Source organism: Arabidopsis lyrata, assembly GCF_000004255.2.
Source record: "Arabidopsis lyrata subsp. lyrata unplaced genomic scaffold ARALYscaffold_4, whole genome shotgun sequence".
NCBI lineage: Eukaryota > Viridiplantae > Streptophyta > Magnoliopsida > Brassicales > Brassicaceae > Arabidopsis > Arabidopsis lyrata.
Window position 1 is genome coordinate 19,192,119 of NW_003302552.1, and position 23,660 is coordinate 19,215,778.

At 38.7% G+C, this 23,660-nt stretch overlaps 5 protein-coding genes and 1 non-coding gene across 7 annotated transcripts; 3 read left to right on the forward strand and 3 right to left on the reverse strand.

Moving 5' to 3' along the window:
* The first annotated feature begins 1,391 nt into the window (after nt 1-1,391).
* Nucleotides 1,392-4,049, forward strand: LOC9315872 (geranylgeranyl transferase type-1 subunit beta). The gene is made up of 11 exons (XM_002879759.2): nt 1,392-1,767; nt 1,861-1,936; nt 2,021-2,079; nt 2,172-2,311; nt 2,413-2,468; nt 2,557-2,633; nt 2,734-2,779; nt 3,026-3,150; nt 3,251-3,318; nt 3,397-3,484; nt 3,715-4,049. The coding sequence occupies exons 1-11, from the start codon at nt 1,513-1,515 to the stop codon at nt 3,862-3,864; spliced, it is 1,140 nt and encodes a 379-aa protein (XP_002879805.2). The 5' UTR covers nt 1,392-1,512; the 3' UTR covers nt 3,865-4,049.
* Nucleotides 4,050-4,648: 599 nt separating this feature from the next.
* LOC9315873 lies at nt 4,649-5,870 on the reverse strand. Its single transcript, XM_021029332.1, has one exon. It carries the CDS (start codon nt 5,616-5,618, stop codon nt 4,917-4,919), a length of 702 nt encoding a protein of 233 aa, XP_020884991.1. The 5' UTR covers nt 5,619-5,870; the 3' UTR covers nt 4,649-4,916.
* A 1,535-nt stretch (nt 5,871-7,405) lies between these two features.
* Nucleotides 7,406-9,742, forward strand: LOC9317730 (ACT domain-containing protein ACR9). The gene is made up of 6 exons (XM_021028939.1): nt 7,406-7,658; nt 7,800-8,018; nt 8,113-8,218; nt 8,304-8,628; nt 8,751-9,035; nt 9,120-9,742. Exons 1-6 carry the CDS (start codon nt 7,505-7,507, stop codon nt 9,264-9,266), a joined length of 1,236 nt encoding a protein of 411 aa, XP_020884598.1. The 5' UTR covers nt 7,406-7,504; the 3' UTR covers nt 9,267-9,742.
* A 4,976-nt stretch (nt 9,743-14,718) lies between these two features.
* LOC9315874 lies at nt 14,719-21,888 on the forward strand. Its single transcript, XM_021028933.1, has 11 exons — nt 14,719-14,965; nt 15,321-15,411; nt 15,858-16,613; nt 16,736-16,857; nt 16,987-17,094; nt 17,186-18,071; nt 18,348-18,803; nt 18,882-19,189; nt 19,325-19,423; nt 19,503-19,625; nt 19,880-21,888. The coding sequence occupies exons 1-11, from the start codon at nt 14,888-14,890 to the stop codon at nt 21,650-21,652; spliced, it is 4,800 nt and encodes a 1,599-aa protein (XP_020884592.1). The 5' UTR covers nt 14,719-14,887; the 3' UTR covers nt 21,653-21,888.
* Nucleotides 21,889-22,422: 534 nt separating this feature from the next.
* Nucleotides 22,423-23,521, reverse strand: LOC9315875 (40S ribosomal protein S15a-3). 2 transcript variants are annotated; one of them, XM_021028934.1, is made up of 4 exons: nt 23,450-23,521; nt 23,160-23,300; nt 22,822-22,982; nt 22,423-22,710 (listed from the first exon to the last, which is right to left on the reverse strand). In XM_021028934.1, exons 2-4 carry the CDS (start codon nt 23,290-23,292, stop codon nt 22,612-22,614), a joined length of 393 nt encoding a protein of 130 aa, XP_020884593.1. In that variant the 5' UTR covers nt 23,293-23,300; nt 23,450-23,521; the 3' UTR covers nt 22,423-22,611. The 2 variants fall into 2 exon arrangements, with proteins under 2 accessions (XP_020884593.1, XP_002881664.1); XM_002881618.2 differs by lacking the exon at nt 23,450-23,521 and having other exon boundaries at nt 23,160-23,348.
* A 65-nt stretch (nt 23,522-23,586) lies between these two features.
* TRNAC-GCA lies at nt 23,587-23,658 on the reverse strand. The gene has a single exon. It is a non-coding gene; the product is annotated as a tRNA-Cys (tRNA).
* Nucleotides 23,659-23,660: the final 2 nt, after the last annotated feature.

Sequence of the window (23,660 nt, forward strand, 5' to 3'; positions counted from 1 at the left end):
TAAATATTTTAAGTACATAAGATGAGTTTAATTTTATTAAGTATACAATAACAAACAAAAAAATAAACACAAATTAGCAAAAAAAATAATTAACACATTTTTATTTTAACAATTTTCAAAACAAACCCACGCGTAGCGTGGGAATTCATCTAGTCTTCATAATGTCTCTTCTCCTCGCATCTACATTTTTTGTACTTTCTAGCGCTGATTGTGTTAGTGTTTACTTAATCAAGTTAGTACTTGTAACTAGGGTACTTATCATTTGAGTAGTCTGAAATTCTAAGATTTTTTTTTTTTTTTTTGATAACTCAGGGGAATCCCAGACCCCTGGGGAGGTGCAGCCCACAAATAGACTCTCTCTCCGGGTATGCAAATGGGCCTAAAGCAAGGGCCCATATCCATGTGGCCAAGTGGAGATCTAACAATTGCGCGCTTGCGGGGAATCGATCCCTGACCTAGACCAACAGGGCAACTCCTCCACAAGTGGCAACCACTAGACCAAGAACACTTGGTTGAAATTCTAAGATTTTATATGTGATGATAGATGAATTTGCAGCATGCGGTGGAAAGTGCAATGTGAGATGCTCAAAGGCAGGACAACATGAAGAGTGCCTCAAGTACTACAATATATGTTGCCATAAGTGTAATTGTGTTCCTTCGGCAGAGCCGTGACTACATGCTTTAAAAAAAGGCATTTGCCTTAGACCACATTTGGTTTTAAAATTTTAGAGGCTACATTACTAGATAATCTTCTTAGGTTAGTAACTCTAAATGTCACTTTAATATAGTAAAATTCATCTTATCAAAGTTTGATCTTCAATATCTCTAACATTTAACATTTTTTTTTCTTGTTTAGTTGTATCTTAGTCTCATATACTTTTTAGGCTTTTATTTTGCTTATTTAGAGTATATAACTAATCATTAAACATAATTAAAAAAAAAATTTGCCTAAGGCCTCCAAGACTCTAGACACGGCACTGTCCTTCGGACACTTTTGGAAACAAAGATGAATGCCCTTGCTACCGTGATATGAAAAACTCCAAAGGCGGATCAAAGTGTCCTTGAACATAGTTTGAAGATCCTCATCGCATACATAACATCTATGTACTACATGTATGGAAATATTAATCACCTTCTATGTTTGATGTATGAAATAAAATCAATACCCAATGTATGAAATCTTTAATCTGATTTCTTAACACATCACGGGAAAAAAAAATAGACATTACTCTCTCAATGCCCAATGCCCAAGTACATTTGAAAATTATCCAATTAAGGGTTTAATCATGTAATTAATAGATTTAACCGGTTTGCATAGACTTGTGTTAAGATCTCGATTATCAGAACGCCTAACATCGCGCGGTTTTGTGTTTACACAAAATAACATCGTGTTGTTTTCGACTGTCAGCAACCACAGATCCAAAACTTGTTTACTTTTCCTCTAAGAGAAAGCAAAGCCGAGTCCAAGTGAGTTTCGAGATTCGTTGACTTACACACCAGAGAACACAGGCCATGTCAGAGACCGCCGTGTCAATCGATTCGGACCGATCTATGTCGGAGGATGAAGACGAAGAAGAGTATTCGTCGCCGGTGCAATCATTTCCGGGGCCACCGCCGTCGGCGAATTTCGAAAAAGATCGACACTTGATGTATTTGGAGATGATGTACGAGTTGCTTCCGTACCATTACCAATCTCAGGAGATCAATCGTCTCACTCTTGCTCACTTTATAATCTCGGGTCTTCACTTTCTCGGCGCAAGAGATCGTGTATGTCTTTCTCTCTCTCTCTACTCTCTTTCTCTGTTTTTTCCCCTGAATTTGTTTCAGTTATGTTCAATTATCAATATTCAATTTCTGAAGGTTGACAAAGATGTTGTTGCAAAGTGGGTTTTGTCCTTCCAGGCTCTTCCTAGTAACAGAGTTTCACTGAAAGATGGTAACTTTATCGAATTTAGCTAGAAGCATGTTTATGAGCAAATTCTTAATTAGCCATTGTTCATGTTCTTTTTTTTTTCTGCAGGAGAATTTTATGGTTTCTTTGGTTCAAGGAGTTCTCAGTTTCCCATTGACGAGAATGGGGTAATTATAAGTTTATTCCTTTGTTTTCTATATTACAAGATTTTATCTTTGTTTTGCATCTGTGTGGGCTTGACTTTTAGTTTGTTGCACAGGATTTAATTCACAACGGTAGTCACTTGGCAAGCACTTACTGTGCCTTGGCCATTCTTAAGGTCATTGGACATGATCTCTCGATCATCGACTCTGAGTCGGTACTGTTTTCCATGAAAAACCTTCAACAGGATGATGGAAGGTACTAGTTTTTGGAGCTAAAAGCATAATGTGTTTGTAATGCCATTAACTTTGTTTGTGGGGTCTGAATTGGGTGTTATTACTTTGTTTGTTTTGCTACAGCTTCATGCCTATCCATATTGGAGGTGAAACGGATCTTCGATTTGTATATTGTGCAGGTAAGGAATAGCTTCCTAACACGATTTACATACCATGTTTTTATACTTTTAAGTAGAGTATCATTCTAGTTATTTGTTTGTGGATCAGCTGCAATCTGTTACATGCTGGATAATTGGAGTGGAATGGACAAGGAGAACGCTAAGAACTACATATTAAACTGTCAGGTTTACTTCTGTTCTTGAAGTTGCTTTGTCTTTTGTATTCCATTGTTATTTGTCCATTTCTGTCTTAAGAAGACATTCTTGTGAAACATTCTTTGTGCAGTCATATGATGGTGGCTTTGGGTTGATCCCTGGTTCTGAGTCTCATGGTGAGTTGAAAACAATTCTTCTAGTTGATTTTTTTCATGTGTAACACATATGTTAGCTAGAAATTGTTACTGAATTGGTTATTGAGGACGATATAGATAACTAAGTTCATGCATTTAGGTTTCTACTTCAACGCCAACACATAAAGGAAACAAGTTTACTATATATTCTTATGTTATGTGGCATTGGGTTTATTTGACTCCACTTGTGTATGATGTTTACCTACGTTCTGCAACTTAGTTATGCAGGTGGTGCCACTTACTGTGCTATTGCATCCCTTAGGTTGATGGGATACATTGGAGTTGATCTGCTGTCAAATGATTCATCCAGTTCAATAATAGACCCTTCATTAATTCTCAACTGGTGCCTACAGGTACTGCTTCATAAAATCTGTTAAATTTACCTGATTAATATTACCTTTAGTTTCGTAATGATCCTGAGTGATCTGACGGTTTTTCTTACCTTGCCTGTAGAGACAAGCCAATGATGGTGGGTTTCAAGGTAGGACTAACAAGCCAAGTGACACATGCTATGCATTTTGGTTAGTCCTCTCAACTTTTGCTGTCACCGGCTCTAATTGTTCTGATAAAGTGAGAATGGGCCTTGCATATATTTGTAGGATTGGAGCTGTCCTTAAACTCATAGGAGGCGATGCATTGATTGACAAAATTGCTCTGCGCAAATTTTTACTGAGTTGTCAGTCCAAGGTAACTCTCATATCTCAGTTGATATTAATTTCTAAATTTGTACAGTAACTGGGTAGATAAGTGAATCTGCAACTAAGCTTATAGTTATTTAGCAAAAATACTAATAGCAGCCTATAGAGCCAATGGGATAGTTTGGTACATTGTCTTCATTCTTGTGTTTACATCTTCGATTCATGATCGGTTACTGATGATAATTAACACCGCCATTATTTGTGCATTTTTGTGTCCAGTATGGTGGATTCAGTAAATTCTCCGGACAATTACCGGATCTGTATCATTCGTACTACGGTTACACGGCTTTCAGCCTCTTGGAAGAACCGAGCTTGAGTCCTCTATGTCCTGAGCTAGGGCTACCTCTTCTTGCAGCCTCGGGGATTTGATTTTTTGATTGCCTCAAAGTCGCACGTTCTTCTATCACCACACTGTAACATTTATTTCAAGTTTTCAACATTGCGTAAGGCTCACTCTGTTTCAGCAGTTAGCTGGAATATTCAATTATTAATTATTACTGGCTCTTGATATGGTAACATTGCTAAAACTCACAAAATGAAAATTGTAAACCAAATTTAATTGTTGAATATGATTTAATTTTCTTTTTTAAAACTAGGGACGAAAAATCGAACTTTCAAATCATAATTCTGCAGAATCGTGTGATTAGTAAGATGTTGCATGATGGTGTAAGAAAATTCGGCAAAGAAACAAAAGACTATTGTAAGAGATATACTTTTGCAGTTTCATTTGTTAACGAGTGCGTGGTATTGTCGACGCCACTTGTCTCGGATAAAAAGTATCAGACATAAACTGCAAAAATTGGGACAAAATCCTAAAGGGAAAGAGATTCCCCACTTGGTCTCTCATGAGTCCTGTCTCTATTCATATTCGTCTTTATTCCAATTTACCGGTCGATGTTCAATTCAATACCGTAAAAAGAATTATTCTTACTGTAGCGTTTTCGAAGCAAATGATCTCGAATAAATCAAATAAGATTAGTATATAATTCTTTACCTTTTCTCTTCACGTGTTCTGTTTAACTTTCTAACTCCATATTCGATACTAAAATGAGAATTAAATCCTTTTTAAAAGTGAAAGTCGGTTTAGGATTTGAGTGCTGAGTTCATGCATCTTTAAATGTCAACCACAACACTCTGTAACTTTGCTATAATAAAATAGAATCCAAAGCCCATCTTTATTCGCAAGATTTGATTCAAAATTCACAAATTTGGCTAACAATCCACCGAAAATTTACAGTCGGTTTAATCCGATTAAGAGCCAGACCAAAAAAATGTTGACGATTAAGGAAGATTAAATCAGACTAAAAAAACCGGTTTAATTCTATTAATCATCCCTGGTTTTCTCCAAGACCTCATCTTCTTGATTGAACTTGAACAAATCCGATTCTTGAACTGTGTTTTACCAATTTTAGCACTTGAATTTACTCAGCTTCTGCAATCTCCATCACTTTCTTCTTGTAGAGCTTTTCTTCTGCGTCTCTTAAGAACTTGAATCTCGACAATGGCGAAGATGATGGTGAATGTGATGATGACAGTGGAGATGATCTCACTAGTCTATTAAACTCAGCATCAGAAGATGACTCGAAGAAACTCGACATCTCTTCTTTTCTACCATTACAAGACTCCATTAGTAATGGAGTTAAAGGAGGCGTGAACAACGAAGGAGAAGCACGAGGAGTGAGATATGGGGGAGTTATCGCACCACTTTCCATGTTAAGAAACAAATCATTCAAAGTCTTTCCTTTTGTGGAAACCACATCTTCAGATTCCATTTCTTCCACTGTTTCCTCCATGATTGTGAACAGAAACCTCGGCACAAGCCCTGGACCACCCACATTCTCAAAACCATTATTAGGAAGACATTGTTGTTGAGTTTCAATGGGTTTAGGGTCTGAGAAAGAGGAAGAAGAAGGAGAAGAAGAAGGGTTTGTGCTACTACTGCAGCAGAAGATAAAGATAAGCTCTCTGGTTCCAGGGGTAGAATAGTCATTTCGAAAATCAGGTCTTCTCGTCGTCGACCTCTTCTTACACCAAAGCAAGTAATAGAGTTCAGCGAGAAGAGCTAGTAGCAAACAACCAAAGACTATGCTTAGAGCAAGTCCCACACTGCTCAAAGATCTCATCGTTCTTCTTCTTCCAGATAAGATTCACTTCTCTTATACATCGTTTAACCGACAAAGAGAAGACCTTTTTATCAGATTCGACCAAAAGATGATGAAAGAACGGAAACTATGGAGGCTGTTTATGACTCTGAGAAAATAAGGGTTTTTGTAGAGACGAAACTAGATTTCAGTTGGGAATGAAAGAAAAAGCTTGAGAATGTGAATAAATAATTTCCTAAAAAAAGTGTTATATAGCCAAGTGTGGAAGTGAAACTCACTCATATATATATTTTTTTTTTCACAATTCACTCATATATTAGAATCAATAAAATGCATAAGTGAATATGAAATTTTACCCTTAATGAAAGACTCTACTTATACCATTCTGAAATTTTTTGGTAAGTTGATCTCTATTAATAACCTAGTAAACTAAATAAACTTCTTTTGGTAATTAATAACCACCAGATGGACGATGGACAAAGGGGACTTTCAATTTTGAAAACATAAGTTTATCTAATCTTTGATTTACTGCTTTGTTATAAAATTAGAAAAACATTTGCAACAATTTTTTTCTTTATCGAAAACTAGTTTCCCTTCCAAAGCATCACATATGGATAGCACTTCAAGGCCTTATAGCCCCATGTGAATGTGAGATATGTGAACTTGAAACTGACTAACACAAGTAGCAATAAAAGAAAAACATAAATGAAATAGAGTGAGATTTGTTTGTTTTGCGGTTCTTCATGTTGATTGATATCAAAGTCAGAATCAGATTAGCCTACCAAATCGAAGTGTCAGTGATTCCGCCTCAATAATATAATTTCGTAATGTCCATCAACAATTATCTAGCCTCTTCCATCAACCAATCACAACTTTATGTAGTACGCTAGTAGCCAGCATTCATAATGATATCCCAATTTTAGATTTGTTTCCTTTCGTCATACCACTTGATGGCTTCTTTAAATCCCTTTATTCTCTTGAGTCCGTGACCAACATTTTTGCAAGCAAAGTGGAATCATGGATTCCTAAATAACAGAAACGTTGGGAAATTGGAAAGTATGTTCATATTTCTAATGAGGCAAACTAGTTCTTCTTCCCTTCTCAACAATTGCAAATAAACTTAACATTGATACAAAAAAAAAAAAAAAGAATTGCAAATAACACAAGAAAATAAAACGGTGACTCAGTCTTAACCTCACAAATTTTTCAAAGGATTTCATGTTTACAAATTTTCTCTTGCAGATATCATTTCATTTTGCAAATTAATAAGTTTAGTCCGGTGATTGTAATCCTTGGGTTCATCATGCATCTTCACATGTCGTATATTGCATTTCCTTTTAAACACGGCACATTATATATAGCAAACTTAATTTTTGCTGCTCTCCAACTTCAACTAAAACATAATCTAACAAATAGGAAATAGAACCACTTAGTTCCATCCCACCACAGATTTATTTTCTTAAAAAAGCTATCATTATCCATATTTTATGAATCACACTCACAATTTGTGATTATTTATCGTATTAACGAGCCCACACATAAAATATCTTAATTATCCATCTACCTTAAAAATGTGCGGACCGTCTCACAAAGTCACAACAAATATACAGCTTTGCTTGTCCCTTTAAATCCCGATAATACCCTCCGTTGCAAGGATAGAACGGGTACGTGTTCATTACCCAACCCAGCTTTATTAATATTTATCCTACGTGTTTATGACTAGACACGTAGGTCCCACTCAGCACCACGACAACCCAATAAACCTAAAAAAACAAAAATAAATAATTAAATATCTTTTGTGTCTTCTTCCTTTTTCCCCGAGATTTTTTTTCCTCTGTTCGGTCAGCCATTGAATTTTTGATTCATTGGCTCTAAAAAAGAATTCCGAACGGTGAGAAGAGCGAAGAATGGGAATTCTTAACGACGACGCCGTGTTAATCGAACCGGGAAAAATCTCCGGCGATCCCACAATCGTTACCGTCAATTGCCCCGATGAATCCGGTCTCGGTTCAACTCTCTGTAGAATCATCCTCGAATTTGGTCTCTCCATCACCCGAGCAGGTCAATATTTACTTTGACTTCGTATCTGTTTAAGGGAATATTCTCTGTTTGTCGTTTAGTTTAACGGAATATTCTTCTTTATGATTCGAAATTCAGTTTCTGTTTTTCTAATTTGATATTTGTGAAAATGGTGTTTTGCAGATTTTTCAACAGATGGAAGATGGTGTTATATAGTGTTTTGGGTTACTCCAGATATTAGCTCACCTAGAATTGATTGGGACAGCTTAAAGAATCGTCTTTTATCTGCTTGTCCATCTTGCTTAGGCTCTTTCTACTTCTGTCTTCAATCCAATGTCTCTAAGCCTCCTTCCCTTTATCTTCTCAAGTTCTTCTGCCGTGACAGGAAAGGATTGCTTCATGGTATGCGTGAAGTTATTGTCTTTTGTCTTGTGTTTTTTTTGGGTGTTTTCTTTAGATTTTTGATTGAAAATTTGGGTTTTTTGGTGATTTGTAGATGTTACTAAAGTCTTGACAGAGCTAGAGTTTACGATACAAAGAGTCAAAGTCATGACAACACCAGATGGAAGAGTTTTGGACATGTTTTTCATCACTGACGCAATGTGAGTTTTTTTTTCTGATTCTGATGTTTCATTTGAGAGTAGAAGCAACATTAGCGTTGTGGTTTTAACCCTTGTTGTGTAACAGGGATCTATTGCACACGAAACAGAGGCAAACCAAAACGTGTGACCATCTAACGGCTGTGCTTGGTGAGCATGGTGTGAGCTGCGAGCTTGAACTAGCTGGGCCTGAGTTAGAGAGTGTGCAACGGTTCTCTTCACTTCCACCTGTGGCTGCTGATGAGCTGTTTGGCCCAGATGGGTTTGATAATAGCGGCTCTAGCTCTAACAAAGCGGTACTCACGGTTGATAATCAGTTGAGCCCTGCGCATACGGTGCTTCAGATTCGTTGTGTTGATCAAAAGGGGCTTTTCTATGATATCCTCAGGACTTCCAAAGATTGCGATGTCCACGTACGTTAAGAGAACCTAACCTTACTACGATTCTGTTAATCGAAGTTACCGTTTTTAGGCTTGTTCCTTGGATTTGGTTGAAAGATTTGTGTAACTCAAGTAGTACTTGTTTCTTTATTCAGATTGCCTACGGCAGGTTCTCCTCCAAGGTTAAAGGCTATCGGAATTTGGAGTTGTTTGTTCGAGGTACAGACGGTAAGAAAATAGTGGACCCAAAACATCAAGCCAACTTCTGTGCTCGACTTAAGGAGGAAATGATGTGTCCTTTGCGAGTGATTATTGTAAACCGAGGACCAGATACTGAGCTATTAGTAGCCAACCCTGTGGAGCTATCTGGAAAAGGAAGACCACGAGTTTTCTACGATGTCACACTTGCGTTGAAATCACTAGGAATCTGCATATTCTCCGTAAGTATAATACATTATTGTGTTCTCTAAGCTTTTTAACGGTTATTTCGGTTTGTTTAAGATTGGCATTGTGTTTTCTTATAGGCTGAGATTGGGAGGCATTCGACTTTAGATCGACAATGGGAAGTTTATAGATTTCTTTTGGATGAGAGTCGTGAATTCCCGTTGGCTAGTCTCCGTGCGAGAAATCAAGTAGTAGATAGAGTCACAAAGACACTTATGGGTTGGTGAAGTGAATGATAGAGAGCTTTCATGAACATTATTATCCTACTCGAGAAACCGAGTCTTCGCTTGCAGCTTCGGGTCGATGAAGAGTGAGCAAGGGGTTGTGATTCGGAGTTTGGTTGCTGTTGTATGGAGCTAATAGCGTTGTAAAGATTTGGGAAATTGTAAAATGACGCAATTGCAATGAATGCTTGTAAAAACTCACTTTGCAAAGGTAAACCGAATCTTTCGGCCGTTGATGAGGTGGTTTCTACAAGAGAGCAACACGGAGACTCGGTGTGTTGAATGTGGGAGAATTGACCCGAGCCAGGTTCCATTCGAATCGCAAACATGTACATTTATACATTGGGGATCATATGGTAATTAGACATTGTATCGAGTGTCGCCATTAAAGAGAAGCACTTATCTATGTATTTTTGAATTCTTTTTGTTAAGATATGGTTACCATCAATATATTAATCTAGGACTGTACTTTTTTTTTTTTTTTGGTGAATCAGCGGGAGTTTCACTCCCAGCCATTATTATTAAAAAAAGAAAATTACAAACGAATTAAACGCGGATGCGAAAGTCCCGATACATCCTCTCGTACAACCGAGTCAACAACTAACGGACTCAAATTTAAAGCATGAAAACCTAACGGTAATGAGAACGCATAGTTCGCCAACCCATCAGCAAGACGGTTGGCCTCCCTATACACATGAGAAATACGGACTATCCAGTCCTTCGAAATGAAGCCATGGCACAAGCATACCAGGAAAGACAAGGGATGGGTCTCACTTATCCCCGTCTCGAAGAATCCAACAACAATCTCCGAATCCACCTCGACCTCCAATCTCGTAATCCGCTTCTCCCAAGCTATGTATAAACCATAATACACTCCCCATAATTCCGCTAGCGGTGCCGAGCATCGCCCAATATTTAGAGCAAACCCTCCACACCACTCACCATCTTCATTCCGTAAAACCCCTCCAGCCGTGGCCAAACCCGGATTACCATGTGACGCGCCGTCCGTGTTCAGCTTGAACCATCCCATGGGTGGAGCCGACCACTTGATCATGCGTTCAACTCTCCCCGGCAAACCTGTTCTTTCCCTACTCACCGTGCCAGCCATTGCTATTTCTTTGGACAGTTCCTTGATAAACTTCACTCTGTCCTTCCACACCCTATTTTCCCCAAATAGATTTCCACACCTCCACTTCCAAGCCCACCAACAAGCCATAGCGAACATTGTGCTCCATGCATGTTCTCCTGACTCGCTCCCTCCTCCTAGGTTATCATACAACCATTCGAGTAAAGGCTGCACAAAGAACACATTCCTCTTCCTTCCTGGTATAATCCGAGCCCAAAGCCCAGCCATCGCTTGGCAATCTCTCAACACATGTATAATCGTTTCTATTCGCCCTTTGCAAACCTGACAGATTTCCGTATCGCATAAATGCCGACGATATCTTTCTTGATTTTTCATAATAGCTTGTTGCCCGACCAGCCAAAGGAAAACTCTCACTCTCTCCGGGGCAGCCACTGTCCAAATTCTGTCATAAACTTGTCCATTCTCTGTCCTGATGCTTCCTCCTTTGTTAACAAAGCATACGCAGTTTTGACTGAAAAATTCCCATCCGCAGTCTCTCCCCAAGACATTCGATCCCTAGCCCCGGTCACTGTATCTAGGACCACAGCTGCTAGCTCCAGCCGCCTGTTCTCCGAAACATAAGGCATAATTTGATCCAACTTCCACCCTGAACCATTCTCCCATAGGTCTCTAGCTGTCAGGTTCTCAAACCCTGCAGGAAGCTGTCCCGAACTTATCTCCACTAGAGGTCTGTCCAGCAACCACTTATCAGTCCAAAATTTAATCTTTTTACCGTCTCCAGGAACCCAACTAAGTCCCTTATAGATCACCTCCCTCAGCCCAATTCCCACACTTCTCCACGTAGAAGACCAGTTGCTCTTAACCCGAGTCTAAGAATGATCTTTTACATCCCCAACCTTATATTTACTCCTCAATACCTTTGCCCAAAGGCTTTTCTGATCATGGAGCAGCCTCCACCCCACTTTAACAATTAAGGCTTTGTTCATCTCACATGCCATACGGATACCAAGTCCACCATTACCTTTAGGTCTGCAGATTTTTCTCCAAGCAACTAGGTGGATTTTTCTCTTCTCCGCAGTACTTTCCCACAGGAAATCCCGCGAAATCTTATCTAGAATGTCCAACGTAGACGCTGGAAGTTTAATGGTACTCATAGAATGGACAGGGATTGATGATAATACCGCTTTTGTAAGGGTAATTCGACCCGCAAAATCCTTTCCAACCCGAGAGTCTAGTTGACATTCTATCAAGAATTTCCCCAAACGTATCCTTGTTTATTCTTTTCTGCAGTAGAGGCATTCCCAAATATTTCCCGAGTTCCCGCGTTGACTTAATCCCGTTCTCATCACTAATCAATTTCCCCAAATCTCTAGACACATTCTCGGAGAAGAAAATCTTTGACTTCTCCAAACTCACCTTCTGTCCCGAAGCCAAACAAAATTTCTCCAATACTCGTCTTATCACCCGGATTTGTTCCACGGAAGCTTCAGCAAAAAGAATCAAATAATCTGCAAAGCATATATGGGACAGTTTTGGGCCACCTCGTGATAAACTAATAGGCTTCCATTTCTTCCTTTCAATCTCCCCCTCAATCAAGTGACACAAGCGCTCCATACACAAAACAAAAAGATATGGTGACAATGGATCACCCTGACGGAGGCCTCTCTGTGGCTTGAAAGCCTCCGTTTTTTCTCCATTCCAAAGTAAACTCATAGACGGCCCTGATACACATTGGAGAATCCAGCCCACCCAATTATCAGTGAAACCCGCAGCCTTCAAGGTATCTTCCAGGAAATCCCATCTCAACCTATCATATGCTTTTTCCAAGTCAAGTTTCAAGAGCATCCATCCTTTCCTCCCTTTCTTTCTTCGCATAGAATGAACAGCTTCTTGTACCACCACGATGTTATCTGTGCTAAGGCGACCCGGAATAAAACTGGATTGAGCAGGTCCTATCAGCTTAGTCATAATCTCTTTCATCCTTCCAACCATGGTCTTGGTGATGATTTTAAACAGCACATTACACAAACTAATAGGCCTGAATTGTGTAATACGTTCTGGCTTTGCCACCTTTGGTATAAGAACCACAAGTGCGTCATTAGCATTCAGCGGTAATGTACATGTTCTAAAAAACTCTTTGACAAACTGCAGTACTGACTCTCCGACAACTTCCCAACAGTGTTGGTAGAATACTGGTTGAAAGCCGTCCGGTCCCGGCGCTTTAAACCTGCCCATACTGCGCATTGCTTTCTCAATCTCAACATCTGAAAAGGATTTATTCAGCTCAGCCTTCACCCCGCTAGATAATTGAACAAACCCTTCACTTGGTAATGCATTTCCTGTCAGATCAACATTCTCCAGCGAATACAGCTTGCTAAAGTACTCCACAGCATGCTTCTCCAGCACCTGAGAATCCGACAACCAGCTACCCTATTCATCCTTAAGCATTTCAATTTTATTCCTTCTCCTCCTAATAATAGTAGATGTATAAAAGTAAGTAGTATTTCGGTCCCCATGAAAAATCCACTTCTCTCTTGACTTTTGGTACCATATCATCTCTTCTTGCTCTAAGACCACATCAAACTCTTTTAATAAACTCTCCTCCTTGCATAGCAACTCGTCTGTTTGATGCTGACCAATCAAATCTTGGACTTCCTGAATATCCTTTGCCAATTTCTCCTTACGGGCTTTGACATCACCAAACACCTCCCTGTTCCACTTCCTTAGAACCTTTCGTAACTTATTCAAGGCTTCTTTAGTATTTAACCTCATATTCCATGAAGTAACCATCAATTCATTGAAGCCAGGGTGCTGCAACCAAGCTGCTTCAAAACGGAAAGGCCGTCGACTGGGATTGCCCGCAGCCTCTGGTGAAAGCTGTATGTACAGCGGCGCGTGATCTGAGGCCAAGAAAGGTAGATGGGTGACAGTTGCTTCTTGCCATTTCAGACGAGCATGCGGACAACATAACACCCGATCTAATCTCTTTGCAACAAAGGAAGTTTCCACTCTACCCCGCTTCCAAGTGTACTGGCTTCCTTTAAACCCCATATCAATTAAAGATAAATCATTCATCCACTCACCAAACGCTAGGGAGTCCGGTGAGAGCTGACCATTCCCACCCGTACGCTCATCAACGCGAATAATTGTATTAAAATCACCTCCAATCACTACAGGTCCATCGATATCGCGAATTACATCTCTTAACAAGTTCCAAATCCCGCTTCGACGACTCACCGTGGGAGCAGCATAAACAACAATTAGATTCAGCCTCTCCGTCTCATTGACTATCAGTACATGAATGAACTGATCCGTCGAAGTTACTATCTCCACATCTCCAATCTAGGACTGTACTAATCCCTTTACAAATTGAGTTATATAAATAAGTTGAAGAAAAAGGAAATAAAGATGCATTGACAAGTCCATAATTATGTTTGGGAAAAATGTCATTAAAATCCCCAACTTATTCAAAACGTTGATTTAAATCCTCAACTCACGACGAAACGAAATAAATATCAAACTTATGTTGACTTTCCAAATAAATATTAAACTTATGTTGAATTTCCAAATAAACACCAAACTTTCATTGACTTGGCCATATTAGGCATGACGTTAAGTGAGTTAACAAACAATGTTAACACCTGTTAGTGTTGATCAAAATACTAACAAGTATTCCTTCTAAACGCAAAACAACGTTGTTTTGTCATAACTATTCAATAAAATCCCGAGTTTCAAATCATACTCTATTTAGGGTTAGGGATTTTGCTCGATTTGGGGATCTAAGATTGACTTTAGGGATTTAATTCAATCGTTACGACAAAACGACGTCGTTTTGTTGTTATATGAAACAATGTCGTTATCAATTAACACATATGTTAACAGAAAATTACCTCCGTTAACGAGATCTATTAACCCACTTAACGTCATACCTAATATGGCTAGGTCAACGGAAATTTGATATTTATTTGGAAAGTCAATATAAGTTTGATATTTATTTGGAAAGTCAACATAAGTTTGATATTTATTTCGTTTTGTTATGAGTTGAGGATTTATTAACCCACTTAACGTCGTATCTAATATAGTCAGGTCAACGGAAGTTTGATATTTATTTGGAAAGTCAATGAAAGTTTGGTGTTTATTTGGAAGTCAACATAAGTTTAATATTTATTTGGAAAGTCAACATAAATTTGATATTTATTTCGTTTCGTCATGAGTTGAGGATTTAAATCAACGTTTTGAATAAGTTGGGGATTTTAACGACATTTTTCCCAATTATGTTTTACTGAAATAAGATTCGAAAAATTAACGGTTTAACAATTTAACAGTTAATAAGAAAAAAGAAAACGCGTAAATTAAATAAAACGAAGCGGTAGGGTTAAATTCGTCGTTTCGTTATCCGTTATCGCTGGCTACTGCTCCATCGGCGGCTAGAGTAATCCAGTGCAGAGGTCCCATCTTAACGAAAGCTGTGATTGTCCTTCGTCTTTCGATTTTATTCTTAGGTTTTGAAATTCATGTGTTGTGAGAGCCGAGGAAGATGACGACACCAATCACCGCGAAACACGCTCCGGTTACCGGAAAAGAAGAAGGCGAGCTATCTGCTTCCGACGACGAAGTATCAATTCTTTCTCTCTAAACAAAACTATAATTTCTATTTTCTGCTTTTGATTTTCATAGTCTGCGAATCTGGATTCTGTTACTGGATGTGAACATATAAACTGATTTCTCTCGATGTGGTTTTTTAGATCTGCTTGCTTGTTTGAATTTGTGTGGGTTTATGGATTTAGGGTATATATTGTGCTAGTTCAGAGACTAGAGCTTGTTTCTTACTGATTTTTTCGTTGATTATTTGATTTCAAAGCTTTCGTGTTGCATTTATTGCGGCAATCCACTGTTTCCAGAATGTTTTTTTTTTTTATTGATTACCAGATTTCAAAACCCTAAAATTTCAACAATTTTGGTTTTCTTAGGTTCAACCAATGCAAACAAGCACAAGAGCTCCTCCTACTGAACATGTATCAGTTCCTTCAGCTAACACAAATATCCAAAGGCCTCAAGCGGGTAAGTATTATTTGTTATATACAACTTCAGGCAATTGGCTCTGTCTTTTTCTTGTTTTTGTTAAGTCCTCTGGAGATTTATGAGCATGAAGCGACTTTTATCTGCTCTGAGCTTCACGTGAATCTCTGTATCTACCTTGTGTTTTGATCGGTATTTACTCTACAGGAGCTTCTGATGTTTACCATGTTTCTAGAATAGAGTATATTGGAGATGTACACATACTTTGATCAGTATCAAACTATTAGAGCAAATAATTAGTGCACATTGTAAATCAATGTACAAATCTACTTATGTGTGTTTTCTGTTACTTATTTGTGGCGTGTGAATCTTGATTCTCCTGCCTTTAAAATTTCAATATAGAGTATTTTAAGTCGTTTGAAACACTTCTCGATGGAAGTTGCCTCTGAAACAAACTCCTTTTTTTTTTTTTCATTGTGACTTGTCAGGAAATGGCGGATCTTTAATTAAGCCTTCTGATGCTACACCGACGAGGCTGACACACCCAGGAGGCCGGATATTTGAGAAGAAGCAAGCCATTGCTGCCATTCATGGGAAGAAATTTCCTGCAAGGGGCAACAACAGCAACCTCGTGATAAACTTCTCAGATGATGATAGTGGTAGTGAATCTGATGGTAACAGACGGACACAGACATCAAACATTCAATCAAAGGGAACCATGTCTGGGAATAGAAACCCGTCTACATTTTCACAAACAAAATTGAAAGGACCAAGACAAACTGATAACCGAGCCATAACAAAGAAGCCGTTGCCCACTAGCACCTTTAGTCATGCTGCGACTTCCAAAGTTTCCAACCTTTCATCTGCTAAGGAAATGAAAGCCAATAAAAATATTCATACCTCTGAAAGGACGGTTAGCAAAGATACACGGCTTCCTGAACAGATTGTGAATCCCAATAACATCAAACTTCAGGATTTGAAGCAGCAGATTGCGCTTCGGGAAAGTGAGCTGAAGCTTAAGGCTGCACAGCCAAAGAAGGATGCTATTAACCCAAAAATCAGTCCAGCAAGGAGAGTCAGTATTATTTCTGATGATACTAGACAGCTAGAACCAAACGAACCTGCCAAGAAGCGCTTAAAAGTTAGTGGAATTGACACAAGTCAGCCTGTTACTGATTACAGAGTGCCAGCATCTGCTGCCGCACCAATGGATGTGCCAGACATCCGTAAAAGTCTACTGCCAGGTGAGTCTGGAGGCAAACATTGAATATGCTACTGGCTGTTTCACTTAAACTCTATCTTGGTTACGGTATTTAGTGTTTTGATTTTTCCCACATCTATCACCTGACTCTGATGTTTATTGCAGGTGTCAATGCAAATCCTAGTTGCAAGCACCTTGGAAGTAACAGTGATGAGATTGTTCCACCTGTTGTTTCTCAGCACACTGTGGAAGGAAATACTAGCTCAAGTGTCGTACAAAAAAGCGCTGTACGTGTTACCACGGTTTTGTGTTTTGTGCTTTACTAGAATTAGAAAATTTGACTCAAAAGATTATTTAGCTTTGCTACTTTCGGGCCAGAATTTTTCTTTATTTAAGCATAATTATTTTTATTGCAGGGCAAAGCTAATTGTTACGAAGGTGGAAGAGAACTGGAAACAATGAAAAATGTTGATAGGAGCGTGTCAAGTGATCAGTTACTTAAAATAGTCAATGGAAACCATCAGGTTTTTTCTAGATCCTCAAATAATGACTTGGAGGCAGCTGGTAGGATTTTGTGATCCTTACTTTTGATTTTTTTTTCTTCTTGCAATTTAGTCTTGTTTGAATAATTCTGGCCTCTGGAACATCCCGGGAAATACAACAGCTCCTGGACATAGTCAACTGGATATGCTATCCTTGACGAACCTAGAGGAATCACTTGACAAAGAGTTGGAGGAAGCACAAGAACGTAAACGCCTTTGTGAAATTGAAGAAAGAAATGCGCTTAAGGTGTATAGAAAGGCACAGAGATCTTTGATAGAGGCAAATGCCAGATGTGCAGAACTTTACAGTAAGAGAGAAATTTTATCTGCTCATTATGGATCTCTCCTCGTGCGCGACTCCAGATTGTTGTGGCCTTCTATACATGGTGAGAGTCCTGAAACTGGGTTTCACTTCTTGAATAATAGTACTGGAAATATTGATTTGGCAACCAAAACGGACATCGCTCAGCATACTCAGCTAGAAAGCAACCACAGATATAACAGCGATTGTGGTGGCAGTCAGCCTCCACCTCATTCCCGTAGTGGACAGAATTTGGGTTCAGAACCGTACAGTGATCTTGGTGCTAGTACCTCTGATGGGTTGCCTTGCAGTAACAAGCAAACTGCAAGTAGACTATGCTCCCCATCAAGTGATGCAAACATTTTGCCAGATGACGAGTCATTTCCAGTTGACCATGAATCTACGGAGGGGAACCTTGGACATCAAACAGAAAATCTTGATCAAACACTAGGCAATCAGAATGCTTTGCTTCTTGAAGCATCATTAAGATCAAAATTGTTTGAGCATCTAGGCATGAGGGCAGAATCTAAGGGTGTCACATGTTTCAATGGAGAGACTGTGATAGATAGAGGGGATGAAAGAGATGTTGCAAGTGAACGAACCCAGAGAGATGATGGTAGTCCTTTCTCCGAAATATATCAGCATAATGATTCTCGAGGTAAGGAGTTTATCTATAAGAGATTGGCATTTTGTTTAGTTATTTTATGAATGTTATGTGTGGCTGTGCATTCCCTTCAGAACCGGAAAAAAATAGCATGGTCGTTTTGGAACCTGATTTTACATTGCGGATAGCATGTGCATGAACTGGCGCCAAATTCCCTGGCTCGTGATGAGTTCCCATAGCATTGTCCGAGATGGCTGAACCAAAGTGGTCCCCATGTGCTTCACTTTCCTTTTTATTTTCAGTAAGATGTCTTCCTGTTTTCAATTTCAGAGCCAGGGGCCAATAAACTGCAAGGAAATCCCTCCGAAGCACCAGTTGAACGACGCTCAATCGAGGAATTTCAGTCATCTGTAGATATGGAGTCCCATAGGAGTTCACCAGAGAATGACCTTTTATCGTCTGTAGCTTTGTCAGGTCCTTTATTTCGGAGCACAATCTATCATCTGAAAGTCCCAGGGTCTTCAATTACGTCTCTGGGACCAGAATATACACTTCAAAACAAGTCATATAGCCTATATAGTGATAAAAGACAATGTAGGAGCTTGACTCAAACTACAGTATATGAGACAAAAATTGGCTGCTACACCTGTAATTTGAAGGTGGACCCTTCTTGGCCTCTCTGCATGTACGAGTTACGCGGAAGGTGCAATAATGATGAATGTCCTTGGCAACATTTCAAGGATTTCTCTGATGACAGTTTGCATCAAAGTCTACATGATCCTCCTGGTACGGCAGAATATTTTTGTTTAAGAGTTCTAGAAATGATATTTCTTTGCTAAAATTCCTAATTTATTGGTGTTGCAGATGGTAGAGTTGGGTCAAGTTCACATCAGAAGAAACATAATTCTTCCAAAGGATCCCAGATTTTGGACACGGTGGTTTCACCAACTTACCTTGTCTCCTTGGATACGATGAAGGTTGACTCGTGGTCTTATGAGTCCGTTCTGGCTCAAAGACATGGACAAATATGGTGGAAGCACTTTAGTGCCTGCCTAGCCTCATCAAACTCGCTTTACAGGAATGTACCTGCAAAGGAAAATGAAGGTCGAATTGAGGTCCTAGGAAATTCAAAAACATACTCATCATACTTCAGGATTAAGCATAGCTTGATGGTTTGTCTTTGTTTTCTCTTTCTTTTAATTTTTAACCTTAAATTTTGCTAATATCTAGCTGCAGATCTGACCGTTGTTTTATTCTTTTGTTGTTCTTACTGTCATCTTGCACTGACCTGCTTGGTGCATTCGTAGAATATCCTTAAACAAGGTTCAGATGCTGCTGTTGAACCCATGGAAATGGCTCTTATTATTTTCTTTCGAGAAGTTGAGCAGTCAGAAGGCTTGATCCAGGCAATATTGTTTGATTCCTGTCAATATTGTGTTGTATCAAATATAGCTCTCGTTCTAATTCTGGTGGCACATATTTCAGGCCCTTTCTTTGCTCTCACAATGTCTTGAAGGTGACCCAACTTCTGAGATTCTTTGGACTGTTTATCTCCTGATTTACCATGTGTATGAAGGATCAGATGGGAAAGATATGTTTTCTTATGGGGTATGTTATCCCCTGCTACGATATTGCCTGCATCTACATAACCACACCATGTGCATATTATGATTGATTGTTTGTGTATGTTTGCACATATTCATATATCTGATCCGAACTTTTATATAGATTTCTTGGCATATTATTATCTTTTTCAGTTTGTTGTCCAGTTACTAGTTAATTTTTTGTCTTTGCTATAGAATGCTTTGATTCTTAACAATCTTTCCGCCTGGTTTATATGGGATAACTTTTCAACTCTTCAGGTCAAACACAGTAGCAGATCATACGTAATTTGGCTTATGTACATCAGCAGTCGAGGACAACTTAATGATCAATTTTTTGCATATGATGCTGCCCTCTCGGCACTTTGCAACCATGCGTCTGGGTCTATTGACAGGAATCATGCCAGCGCTTGCATATTAGATGTTTTGTTGCAGATGTTCAACCTTTTGTGCATTTCTGGGAATGTTTCAAAGGCAATACAGAGAACATCCAAGCTTCAGGCTCCAGCAGCAGTTTCTGATGACCCTGACTTTTCACTGATGTCTCACATTCTCACATGCTTAACATATTCTGACAAATGTGTGTTCTGGGTTTGTTGTGTGTACTTAGTTATTTACAGGAAGCTGCCTGACTCTATTGTCCAACGACTTGAAATGGAGAAGGAACTACTTGAAATAGAATGGCCATCTGTTAATTTGGATGGTGATGTGAAGCAAATGGCGCTCAGACTATTTGATAAAGGGATGCGTTCCGTAGAACATTGTACCAATGGGTTGTCTGAAAATGGAATACAAAAGCGACCTGCTGGGCTATTTGCTCTGAACCACGCCCTGTTTATGGTTGCAGTAGATGAATTGGAAAGCTGTAGGGACATTTTGAAGGCATCTGTTAAACTCTACCCAACTTGCTTGGAGCTGAAATTGTTAGCAGTTAGGATGCAATCAAAGGAGTTAAAGGATATGTTTTCGTCTGGGTTTGAAGAGCTTCTCAAGCAGGAAGCAAAAGAGGCATCATGCATACAATGTATTTGGAATCAGTATGCTGAATATGCTTTGCAAGGAGGAAGCTACGACTTGGCAAGAGAACTCATGTCCCGTTGGTACGTGTCAGTATGGGATGTATTGTCCCATAAGAATAAGACAGTACTGGCTAATGAAGAAGAAGGTGATGATAGTTTGCTGGAATCAGCGTTATCAGATCTTAATGTTGCATCGGATCAGGTGGATGTGATGTTTGGCTATCTTAATCTCTCGCTGCATAATCTACTGCAGAGTAACTGGACCGGGGCTCGCTTGGCCATTGACCAAGCACTAAAAGCTACAGCTCCTGAGCATTTTATGTACTGTCTTAGAGAGCATGCTGTGTTTCAGCTAATCGACGAGTTGCAAGCAACGGGTGAATTTTCAATCAACCTACAAATGAGATTACTCAACTCTTATTTGGATCGAGCAAGTTCTTTACCTGTAAAAGAGCCACTATCTTGGAAGTTCATCAGCAACAGCGCTGAGAAACCGAGAGTCAGGAAGCTAGTTACTAACCTTCTTGCTCCAGTTTCATCTGAACTCTTAGTGGTGAATGTTGTTCTCGAAGCATGGCACGGACCATCTCTTGTACCCGAGAAGCTAAGTAAACAAAAGGAACTGGTGGATTTTGTGGAAACAATCTTAGGGTTGGTTCCATGCAATTATCCACTGGCTTTGTCTGTAAGTAAGCTGTTAAGGAAAGAAGAGAAACATTCAGATTCTGGTTCCTCCTCGGGTATTCATTTCTGGGCAGGTCTGAATTTGGTGAGTACAATATCTTGTGCCATCCCAGTAGCTCCGGAGTATATTTGGGTGGAGGCTGGAGAAATAGTGAGCAATATCAATGGTTTCAAGACAAGAGCTGAGAGATTCTTGAAGAAAGCTTTGTCTGTATATCCAATGTCTGTGAAGTTATGGAGATGTTATCGGAGTTTATGCAAAAGTATAGAAGAGAGAAGAGGTATTGAGATCGAAGAAGCAGCCATAAAGAAAGGAATCACTCTTGATTGATATGATCATTTGAAAGTATTAGGTCTTTTGAATTTTGTCCCCCTATATATAAGAGTTAATATTAGTAAGGGGAAAAAAAAAAGAAGGGAATATACAGTTTAAAAAGTTTTAAAGTCAATACGAATTACAGGTTTAACATCTCTTCTGTTTTTTTTCTGTGTTGAATGTTGTTTTTTCTTCTTCTATTGGATATTGTAGATCTTTAATATAAAAGTTCAGTCATTTGCATTTCAAAATTGTTGACAATAATTTCTATTCCAAGGGCTACCAGCCAGAAGATAGGACAAAGTTAGTTGCTTGAAGAATTAATTTTGTTTTTGTGGCTTAAAATACTAATTTAACTTCAACATTTAAATAGTTAATACTAATTTTAAATTTAGTACCTTTTTTAATCTTTAAGGTTTTGTCTCCATCAGCGGAATACACTACTCTTGAAACTATGTTGATAACAAAAGTTTTGTGACTATAATACAAACATTTTTTTTCTGATAACTTATTTGGCCTAAATGATCTGGTTAATCATGAGTGCTTATTGGATATTAGCACACCACCTTATTAAACATCCATCCCTAAGTCAAGAGCTAACTGACCCAGCATGTGTTTTTGTTTCTAGTAGTAGTCGAACTAAAAGTAGAACGAGTTTACACTTTACCTTCTTATCAAGTACCACCAGACCAAGGCCGGTCACTTAGAGATCCAAATACTTTGTATAAAAAGATTATATTTCGTTCAGCAAGCAATGAAACAACTTTGGACCAGCCATAACAAGGTTTTTGAAACAAAAACAGTAATAATAAGTTAAAAACAAGGTTCTTGACGCCAAATGAGTAATAATTAATAAGCAACAGAGTAACAAGGTTCTTGACGCCAAAAGAGTAACAATAAGTAAAACCAATCAAAAAAATCAACAAGAAAACACCAAAAGAGTAATAAGTAAAAAACAAATTCATAAAAATCCCTTAGTAGAAAAAACCAAGCACTTTACCCCCAACATTTTTCTTCCTAGCCTCTTCATGGTCCATGATTCCAGCTGATGTTGTCAGGACAATGTACCCAAACTGCTCAATTTGGTACACACTTAATTTGTCAGATCCCATAATGATCAAACACAGTAAAACATGAATTGGTCTCAGTGATTTATTCAATAAAAGAAATGGTTAATTTTTTACCTGTCTTGAAGGGAGTAATTTAGCAGTCCAACCTTCGATTTCCGTGACGACAACATCATATCGAGGACTAATAACACCGCAGTTGTTAAGCCTTCCATTAAGCTCAACCACAATCTTACCGGATCTGTGATCATCCACATATTCAAACTCTGCAATGTAACCTATAAACCAAAGGAAAAAGTTTGTGTTTCAAAGTCAAAACTGAACATTTTAGAGATTTCAGCATATAAGTTTTATTCGATACGGTATTATTTTCTTAAACCTAAAAAAAAAAAAAAGAAAAGGAGAGATCAAACAACAAGAAGCCCAAATAAGCTCATTGAGTAAAAGAACTGTACCATGCTTTTGCATCACAGTGAGAAACTTAATGATCACTTTAGAAGAGGGTTTTATCATGACTTGGCGTTTCCCTCGTTTCTCTGCATTACTCATGCTCTTAAGACAATCGTTTAAGACGCTAGCCCTCACCATTATCGCCTCTACACACATAAATATAAGAATTGCCTCATAAGATTCATGACTTGCGACATAAAAGAATCATAAATTCAGACTTTTTGCACCTGCCGATTTCAATTACAACTATATTACAAACGCTTAGGTAGAACAAAAGCTTATCAAAGTTACTTACGTAAAGAGTACGACTAGGTTTCGAAGGTTTTAGAACTAGGGTTTTCGACGGAGAATAGATAGCACAACCCTAATCTCTTCTTTATATACTTTTCCATTTACTACGAATCCCATTTTTCGGGAGAAAAAAAAAAAGAAAGAGCCCAACCGGATTCGAACCGGTGACCTATTGATCTGCAGTCAATTGCTCTACCACTGAGCTATAGGCTCTA

Bases quoted from the DNA above. Each gene is read 5' to 3' on its own strand.
- LOC9315872 (XM_002879759.2), top strand. From the start codon at position 1,513: ATGTCAGAGACCGCCGTGTCAATCGATTCGGACCGATCTATGTCGGAG. The intron at 1,937-2,020 runs GTAACTTTATCG...TTTTTTCTGCAG, and splicing joins CAGAGTTTCACTGAAAGATG to GAGAATTTTATGGTTTCTTT. The intron at 3,151-3,250 runs GTACTGCTTCAT...CCTTGCCTGTAG, and splicing joins TTCTCAACTGGTGCCTACAG to AGACAAGCCAATGATGGTGG.
- LOC9315873 (XM_021029332.1), bottom strand. From the start codon at position 5,618: ATGAGATCTTTGAGCAGTGTGGGACTTGCTCTAAGCATAGTCTTTGGT.
- LOC9317730 (XM_021028939.1), top strand. From the start codon at position 7,505: ATGGGAATTCTTAACGACGACGCCGTGTTAATCGAACCGGGAAAAATC. The intron at 8,019-8,112 runs GTATGCGTGAAG...GGTGATTTGTAG, and splicing joins CAGGAAAGGATTGCTTCATG to ATGTTACTAAAGTCTTGACA. The intron at 9,036-9,119 runs GTAAGTATAATA...GTTTTCTTATAG, and splicing joins TAGGAATCTGCATATTCTCC to GCTGAGATTGGGAGGCATTC.
- LOC9315874 (XM_021028933.1), top strand. From the start codon at position 14,888: ATGACGACACCAATCACCGCGAAACACGCTCCGGTTACCGGAAAAGAA. The intron at 16,858-16,986 runs GTACGTGTTACC...TTTTTATTGCAG, and splicing joins GTGTCGTACAAAAAAGCGCT to GGCAAAGCTAATTGTTACGA. The intron at 17,095-17,185 runs GTTTTTTCTAGA...CTTGCAATTTAG, and splicing joins TAGTCAATGGAAACCATCAG to TCTTGTTTGAATAATTCTGG.
- LOC9315875 (XM_002881618.2), bottom strand. From the start codon at position 23,310: ATGTGTGTAGAGGCGATAATGGTGAGGGCTAGCGTCTTAAACGATTGT. The intron at 22,983-23,159 runs GTACAGTTCTTT...TTTGGTTTATAG, and splicing joins CACTGTGATGCAAAAGCATG to GTTACATTGCAGAGTTTGAA. The intron at 22,711-22,821 runs GTAAAAAATTAA...CAAATTGAGCAG, and splicing joins AATTACTCCCTTCAAGACAG to TTTGGGTACATTGTCCTGAC.